Source organism: Ranitomeya imitator, chromosome 4 (assembly GCF_032444005.1).
Source record: "Ranitomeya imitator isolate aRanImi1 chromosome 4, aRanImi1.pri, whole genome shotgun sequence".
Taxonomy (NCBI): domain Eukaryota; kingdom Metazoa; phylum Chordata; class Amphibia; order Anura; family Dendrobatidae; genus Ranitomeya; species Ranitomeya imitator.
Window position 1 is genome coordinate 607,747,962 of NC_091285.1, and position 9,442 is coordinate 607,757,403.

The 9,442-nt window shown below is 43.0% G+C and overlaps 1 protein-coding gene across 6 annotated transcripts in view; it reads left to right on the plus strand.

Annotated features, from left to right (window-relative positions):
* The window catches only part of AAK1 (AP2 associated kinase 1), a 153,088-nt gene extending 147,222 nt beyond the window's left edge, over positions 1-5,866 (plus strand). For all 6 annotated transcript variants that reach the window (XM_069766557.1, XM_069766559.1, XM_069766558.1 and 3 more), the window contains one exon: positions 350-5,866. In XM_069766557.1, coding sequence (XP_069622658.1) covers positions 350-1,383 — 1,034 coding nt within the window. In that variant the 3' untranslated portion in view covers positions 1,384-5,866. The remainder of the gene's footprint in view (positions 1-349) is intronic.
* Positions 5,867-9,442: the final 3,576 nt, after the last annotated feature.

Here is a 9,442-nt window from a genome sequence, read left to right on the forward strand (position 1 = left end):
ACTGTGTGTCATTTGCAAAGTCTGTTTTTTTCCAGAAGCAATATAATCGGCACTTTGCAGTAGACTGCAGCTTGCCCTCATCACTGCCATGTTTATAAGCCTATATCTCCATCTATTTTGATATGTGTGTTTTTTTCCTACTCTTCCTTTTGTTGTTTGGTTATCCCTTTGAAGAGGATCCCAAACCTGACCATTAATAGCAAAGTGTCATTTTGTCACAGTGCCATCTTGATCTTGTTTGACGGCAAAGTATGTGAGACATGAATGTTTTTTTTGTCCTAACCCTGTAAGTATTGATTTCCTAGCATTAGTGACATTAGTAATTCTAAACCTTTCTCTCTATTTGTAGGTCTACTACAAGCTTCTCAGTCTTTCCATATGGGAAATGATGGGATTTTTAAAGGTCCTAGTTCTGAAACATGCCCCTTATCATCTGAATTAAAGCTGGAGAGTCCATCCAAATGTCCATCTAGTTGTAGTTCCTTTCATAGCAGTGAAGGAGAAGGCACTGACCATGAGCCAGACCTTTTGGATTGCAGCGGTTCTAGACCACTCTTAATGGAGTCAGATGAGGAGGAAGGTTGTAAGAAGCTCAAGGATGTGACATTTCCCAATTCTGAGGAGCCAGTTTCCATGCATAACACCCCTATCTACACTCCATCTGAGAGAAGGGCCCAGATGCCTGCAGGAGGCTTCAGTACAGATGTCGACGTCTTTTCTACAGCGCCATTCAAGAGCTCAATAATTTCAAAGGATGATTCTGATATATTTACCAATGCGCCATTCTTGGCTAAGTCGTCTCCTTCTTTAAACCAGCTTGAGGAACCTGATGTGTTCCTCCGGGCGCCTTTTACAAGAAAGATTAGTGTTGAAGACCCCACTTCTTCTCCTCAAGCTCATCATTCTGTAAAAGAAGCTGCGGCTGTAGGAAATTCTACATTCCGAAATAGTGACTTGAAGGTGGGAGGCAGTTCCATGAAGACGTCCTACACTACTGGAAACCTGTATGTACATTCCAGCAGAAGCAATGAGATGGCTGAAGCCTCGCTGTATCTAAACGCATCCACGGAGCCACACAGTGCTGAAAACCATAGGACCCCTGGCCACGAGACATCCCAAGAGACTGTGTTTGGGACTGTGGTAACCAAGCCATTCCGCCCTCAGTCTTTGTCTAAGTATTCCCGACACTATAGCCCTCAGGAAGGGCCGGCTGTGGATGCACAGCCCATTGCTGCTCACAAAGTAGTGTCTCATTCTGCAAAAGCCTCAGTAGCTGGGTCTGTTCCCATCACCCCTGTGACTTTTAGAACTTCAGAGATCGCAGGTGCAGACCCATTTGGCTTGGCTCCATTTCCTGCCAAAGCTGGAAGACAAAACCCCTAGAGTATAGGTGACGCTTCTACCTTTGAGCCCGTGCCTCCATTTTGCAGTGCATTTCCTATTGATGTATTAATCCTTTTTCTGCTATAAGCAGCTCTGTTATCTTTTTTTTTTTCTTTCTCAGCAAAGGGGTTTCTTCATTAAAGTCCACCTGACACCTACACACTGCAAAGTCAGCCATTTTATGGACTGATTTTGTTATTTAAAGGGTTTATCCAGTTTTTTTGTTGATGCCTTATATTTGACAAAGCTGCGATACCGAGTCCAGACAGTTCTAAAATCGCTGTTGTGCATTTTGGAGCCGTGTAAAACCATGAAAAAAAAAAGGCATCAGTGGAGTTGTGAATGTTGGACACCTTCCTATTGATGGCCTATCCTATGGATACGCCCGTTAAAGAGGTTGTACTGGATTAGAAAATGATGGCTGCTTTTTTCCAAAAGCACAACTTGTGCCCAGATGAAGAGCTGTCTGGTATTTCAGTTCAACTCCTTTTGATGTGAATAGGGACTCATTCAGACAGCTGTTCTGCAGATGCATTTTATCACCCGTATTATGGACTCAAATCTCGGCCCGACACTATGGATCTACTGATCCAAACTAACCTCATCATTGATCCCTATGGTACTGTTAATTAGGGGCTATAAAACCCACCGACAGACCGGGACTTACAATTTCAATACTGATGCTAGAATTCACACACATTACTGCCGACTGACATTTTAGAGTGAGATCCGGTGCTATAGTCTGTGGACCGGAGTGATTTTTTTTTCTTCTTTTGGAATAAAGTAGCCATATTCTACTAATCCTGTAAAGTCATTTATCGTTAATAGCGATGAGCGAATATACTCTTTACTCGAGATTTCCCGAGCACGCTGTTAGCCAGCATAAGTACATGTGGGGGTTGCCTGGTTGCTAGGGAATCCCCACATGTACTTATGCTGGCTAAGGCTACGTTCACACTAGCGTTGCGCCGCCCTGCGTCGGCGACGCAACGCGCGACGCACGGAAAAACGCGTGCGTCGTTTTTTGACGAAATCGGACGCAAGAAAAATGCAACTTGTAGCGTTTTCTTGCGTCCGACGCTAGCGTCTAAAACGACGCACGTGTCGGAAAACGCGTGCAAAAAGACGCACGCGTCCCCTATGTTAAACATAGGGGCGCGTCGCCGCTGCGTCGCCGACGCAACAGCGACGCTAATGTGAACGTAGCCTAACAGATGTAAATCATTCAGCTGCGGTGTAGAAAACAATCTCCGAGCACTAAAAAATACTTGGAGGACCCCCGAGCGTGCTCGAGAAATCTCGAGTAACGAGTATATTCGCTCATCACTAATCGTTAAATGAGATGTCGATCTTTAAGAACAAAACCATTGCCTCCATCCTCCATTTTGAGATCTTTAAGACTGTAAATTATAGCGAGTAAAGATTGCTTTTTTGTCACCCAACTTAAATCTTTACCGATGAGCCGTCGTTTCATAGCCTACTTCACACAGATGAGCACTGAACGATCTGTAATAGATCACTCGGTCACACAGGCTGCCGTTGTTCTCAGTAGCACGAACTATTGACACAAGATGTGCTGCCGAGAATGATGATCTTTTGTGCACCACAGAAGATTGTTTCACCCAACGAACAAGTGTTTTGCATATTCTACGGGTGATAGGCAGCCTGTGTGCAATGCAAGATTGTCATGACATGAGCACTCCTAGGAACGCTCGATCACGATTAACTTCGTATAAATGGTCCTTACGTCTAAGACATGCAGCCGCGAGGACTAGAACATGGTATTCGAGCATGCCGAAGTCACTAGGTTAGCACCCGAGCGTGCTCCGATAACACCTTATCCGAACATGTTCCCTCATCACTAGTGGAGAACTTACCACCAGGGAGAGTGGAGTAAGCCACTGCCAGACATCTGTGGCAGGAATGTATCGCTCTGTGAAACACAATGATTGGGTGTTGGAGTTCAACATGCCCAATCCTTCTCTTCACTGAGATGATTCGTTAAGGAAAAGTCAAAATCTCCCTAAACATTAAGTGATTGGCTGGTTCAGCACAAACTTTCTCTCCGGTCCTATTGACAATCATTGTTTTCCCTTCTACACGATGAATCAGGCAAACACTAGATACCAAGTGGGTTACTACACTGAGATCATGTAACGTGCCCTATACTTTTTTTTTTTTTTGCTAAAAAGAGAATACCCAACTTTTAATCTTCATGTCTTTTTTATATCCAACAATCTGTGCTGATCAATGATTTCTTTTATCTTTATAGCATCTGAAACGGTTTTCCTGATACAGACCTCGAAATGCCGCGCATAGAAAAAAAGAGTTAAATGATAACATTTTCCACCACTAGGGGGCGCCTGCTGCCTACAGTTTATTTTTTACTTCTATGTATGCAGTGTGTTGCGGAGCGCCCTCTGGTGGTGGCCGTGGGCAGACTTTATTTTTATACTTTAAATACACAACTTTCAGATGATTTGGTGCTCTGTATTAAAACCATGGGCAGCTGTAAAGTTATTTTATGAAATTGGCACAGATTTTTGATTCTGTTTAAAACTTTCAAAAGGAAAATTATTGGGGTTTGACATTCCTATTGCAGTGAATGTCAGGTCACAAGAAATTATGGTTTAACCTGAGACTCTTTCAAGTCATTCCAGAGTTGCTACCAAGTTGATTTAGTGCGTAATTATAGGTGCAAATATCCATTTGGCCATGGCCGAAAAGAAAAAAAAACTTTAAATGACAGCTAGAAAATGATAATTACCATGTAGGGAGATGAGGAGTAAGAGTGTAGAGCTGATGAGTTGGCTTGGGTGCTACCAGGAGAGTCTGGAGCACTGAAGCTATTATAAGCTGCCCATACACTTTAGATATCAGCTGAATGCTCGTTTAGCCAAGTCTGTTGGAGAAAAGGATCAGGCATATTGAAATCTAGTATGTCCAATCCTTCTTTTATCTGCTGTCTGAGGAAAGTCTGGTTCTTCCAGTAACACTAGCTGACTGACCGATCAGGTTGATCTGACATTTACATGATGTTTATTGGCCATTTTAGATGTGCATCTTCCCCGGGACCGGCAGTTTATGACTGATCCGCGACATGTCGGTGACCCACAGCTGAATTATCTGCTGTTGACATTTTCAATGATATTTACAGTTATACTAGACGTTAATGGAGCCTGTCAAAGATGGATATCGCACTCATCTGCAGGCCACGAATTTGTTGCCGAACACATTTTGATGCTTTTTTTTGTTTGTTTTTGTTTTATCATGTTTCCATCAGTAAGAGCAGCTCCTCAAATATTAAAAAAATAAATAAATCGCACCTAATACCAGCAATATTTGGCCAGAATTCGGTAGCTGAACATACAATGAATCTCATTTTTTTTTTTCCAGCACATTGACTGTTCAAACCAAGCACAGGCACCCAGAACTTATTTGTTCTCAGTCTGTCTTCCTCTTCCTCTGCCTACTGTAAGGTCCAAGCTGTCATTGAAGGCAGAGATGGCATGGAGAGGTGGCATGGCCAAATAGTGAACTGCACCTTCCCATTTTCTTGTTTTCCAAGGGTGCACCGAGCAGCTGTGCTTGGTTTGTTAAGTCATTTTGTGCTGACAGATTCCCTTTAAGTTAACTTGACAATCAGCCATTTCTGGGTCGTATGCTGTTATCTTTTTTTTTTGTTTTGTTTTAACTTCTCATCTACATTTTCTGGTCACTTTTGCAACATACCTCAGCTAAACAAAGGTCTTCATGTGATTATAGGGCAGAGCCCTTTAAGTTGGGGCATAATAGAGTAAGGCTTTGTGGGTACAGTGGCACCCAATAAAAGGACGCTGAATGGGGGAACTGTATCCTACCCTGCAGGGTCTGGGGCGGCCATGTGCGGCACATGCTAATTAGAAGAGCGCCCGCCCTGTTGGACAATGCTCTTCTCCAATGGTAAAGTGTGTGGGACTGTATAGTCTGTTTTCAGCAAAGTAGCATATTTCTTCTGGAAAAAAATAATTTGGGGGTAATAAGACTTTACATATTTTGGAAAATTAAGTACTGATCCCATCCATCAGTTATCATGGCACTTTCTGCTTTCTCATCTGGATACATCCCGTCACGTTACAAATTCCTCACTCCGTCACATCGTACATGCGGAGTGCAGCACTGGGAAAAAGGGATCACACTGCCGCCAACCAGTATCCCCCACCATAAAGCCGCATTCCCGCCATGGAGCGTTCTGTAATGTGACCAGACATATGTCCTGTTCTCTGATCAGCTTGTACTGTAAATTCAGGTGTAGGTATTTATTTAGGCAGACACCCCTGCCACATCCCTAAGGTGAACCAAATGCTATGTACCGTGGTCACCATGACACGTGGCCGCACAACATGGAGCCAGAAGACGCATCTGTTTTGGTGTACCACCTTAGTGCTGCTCCCCTGTATTTCTCAAGGGGCAAAATAAAAAATGTAATAAACACCTGATTGGACGTTTCTGCCTCCTGTTTATTTTCTTGATTTACTTTTTTGTGCTTCTTTAGAGTGGTTTTCTGGGGATATAAAGGAGCTGTCTCAAGATGAAGCTTAGGCTACGTGCACACGTTACGGACTCTCTGCGGATCCGCAGCGTTTTTTGAGGTGCAGAAACGCTGCAGATCTGCAATTGATTTGCAGTACAATGTAAATCAATGAGAAAAAAAAAAAAAGCTGTGCACACTTTGCGGAAAATCCGCTGCGGAAACGCTGCGGTTTAAAAGTAGCAGCATGTCACTTCTTTTTTGTGAATCTGCAGCGTTTTTGTACCCATTCCATTATAGAAATCCGAAGGGGTAAAAAACGCAGCAAATCCACACAAAAAACGCACAAACGCTGCAGATTCGCACAAAATCCGCAGCTGCGTTTTCTGCCAGGAGAGGCAGAATCCGCACCAGAAATTCCTAAGGCTAATCCGCAACGTGTGCACATAACCTTAGAGTGCGCTTCGGCCGGCCGCCTACTTTGATGGGGCAGTTCGCTCCTCAAGATTGGCAGGTCAGACCGGCCTCATGGTGGCCCCGTGGGTCCAGCGCATGGGGGCTAAGGCTATTTGGATCCAGCAATCTTCAGAGTGGCCCAAGCAGGCTGTAAAGCATAGAGCTTGTGTGTCGCACACTCCTTGCAGGTAACCGGCCATGCTGGGCCTGTAGGCTGAACCAAGGCAATGGACAAAGGCATCGGACCCCCACCAATTTCATACTGATGACCTATCTTTCATAGGCCATCAATGTTAGTACTTGACAACCCCTTCAATTTCAGATTGACCCCGTGGCACTCCTACCGATCAGCTGATTTAAGGTGCCGCAGCACAGTGGCATAGATCTGTACATGATGTAGTGGCCATGAACGGTACATACAAGTGAACAAGAAAAAAATTACCATTTCATTCATGGCACTGCGTGCTCCAACAGGAGTAAATCCCGTCTATGCTGAATAATATCTTTACTGGCCTTCCAACCAGAGAGGAGAATCTATAGCTTCACACGTGGGATTTCTGCTGTGTATTTCACGCCATGATTTACAGTGCCATCATAATCAATGAGATTTATGAAATATCATGCACGCACTGCTTTTTTGCCAATACACAACATGTGAAGTTATTTTTACTCTCTTACTGTATGTAGCACAAAAAAGTGCAGCTCACTGTAGTAGACATCCTTAGGTGTTCTGAGCAGGGAGAACAATGTGTCAAAGCGTGAGGCAATCAAAACATGAGAAATCCAGCTCACCGAACTTGGGAGCAAACTTCTTTATTCACCATAAGGTGTTCTGCTGAGCACCTTATGGTGAATAAAGGAGTTTATTCACAAGTTCATTGAGCTGGATTTCTCATCTCTTAAGTAGCACCATCATATTCCGCAGCACTTTACAGCCATTGTCATCATCACTGTCCCCATTGGGACTCACAATCTAGTAACATAGTTATCAAGGCCGAAAAAAGACATTTGTCCACCTGTGAGGGTGATCCCTTAAAGTGAGATCTAAATGATTGCTTGTACCTGACAAAATATAAGCTGAGTGCTAGTTTAGAGGCAAAGAATGTATCAGATATACAGAGACAGATACACACTCCTCTCTGTCAAAGATGGTACACAACTGAACTTTATATTTAGAACAAAGGCAGATACTACAAGCAGCAAATGGGGGAGGTTGCACAACTTCTGAACAGCTAGTCACTTTGTAATTGGTTCATGTCCAACTTCATTTCCAAATATGGCGTCTTGGTGTATTCCAGTGTCTTCACTCCTGCATTCCAAAGATTCCTTCCAGGACAGTTCCAAGGACTTGCAAGACCGTTTCAAAGACACAATCGCCATCTTGCTAAACCATATCTGTACTGACTTATATAAGGTTTAATAATTGATTTAATTAGCCATTTTCTCCTTCACAAATCTAGTTCAGCCTATATTCCGTCAGAATAAATCCCCAGATCTACGTCCTTCTAAAGAACCTAATAACTGTAAGATACAATATTGTTACGCTCCAAGAAGACATCCAGGCTTCTCTCGAACCCCTCAACTGAGTTCGCCATCACCACCTCCTGAGGCAAGAAATTCCACGTTCTCACTGCCCTAACAGTAAAGAATCCTCTGATATGTTGGTGGAAAAACCTTCTCTCCTCCAGACGCAGAGAATGCCCCCTTGTGACTGTTACCCTCCTTGGTATAAACAAATCCTCAGAGAGATATTTGTATTGTCCTCTTATATACTTGTACATGGTTATTAGATTGCCCCTCAGTCGTCTTTTTTCTAGAGTAAATAATCCTAATTTTGCTATCTCTCTGGGTATTGTAGTTCCTCCATCCCCTTTATTAATTTTGTTGCCCTCCTTTGTTCTTGCTTTAGTTCCATTATATTCTTCATGAGAACCGAAGCCCAAAAATGTACACAGTACTCCATGTGCGGTCTAACCAGGGATTTGTACAGAGGCAGTATAATGGTCTCATGTGTATCCAGACCTCTTTTAATCTACAGATGCTTATCACAAAATTAGAATATCATTAAAAAGTTAATTTCAGTTCTTCAATACAAAAAGTGAAACTCATATAGTCATTACAAACCGAATGATCTATTTTAAGTGTTTATTTCTGTTAATGTTGATGATTATGGCTTACAGCCAATAAAAACCCAAAAGTCATTATCTCCGTAAATTAGAATAGTAAACAAAAAACACTGGAAAAGGCTTCCTAAGCTTTTAGAAGATCTCTTAGACTGTTTCAGTAGGCTCCACAATCATGGGGAAGACTGCTGACTTGATGGATGTTCTGAAGGCAGTCAGTGACACACTCCACAAGGAGGGTAAGCCACAATAGGTCATTGTTAAACAAGCTGGCTGTTCACAGAGTGCTGTATCCAAGCATATTAATGGAAAGTTGAGTGGAAGGAAAAAGTGTGGTAGAAAAAGGTGCACAAGCAACCGGGGTAACTGCAGGCTTGACAGGATTGTTAATAAAAGGCCATTCAAAAATTTGGAGACTCACAAGGAGTGGACTGCTGCTGGAGTCATTGCTTCAAGAGCCTCCACACAGACATATCCAGGACATTCCTTGTGTCAAGCCACTCATGACTGTGATGATAATGTATAATGATTCTTAGTTGTCCCTGTTAGCACACCATTGTGGGCTTTGACCCCTCCTCTCTATGTTTCTGCGGGCAGAGATGTGTGCAAATGGATCACAAATCCCTCATGGCCCCCCACAATAATTTTTATTGTGCTTGTAGCTGCACAAGTCTCCCTACAGCTGAAACTGGTCTGCTATCCCTCTCAAGACATGAGGTTCTTTGTTCTATTATAGTAAGATATTGGGCCACCGATTTGGGCTAGAAAAATAAGTACATATTGCTAACTTCCATTGGTAGATCTGTCAACCACGGTAACCACTAGCAGTTAAACACAACGAGTAAAAATTACGGATTTCTCCGGAACCGTGTGGAACAACTAGGATGAATTTGGTATCAATAGAGAGCTAATTTTAATACAAGATGGATGAGGTGTATGTTATGACTCTGCCAGATTCTCGAGCGAAGAT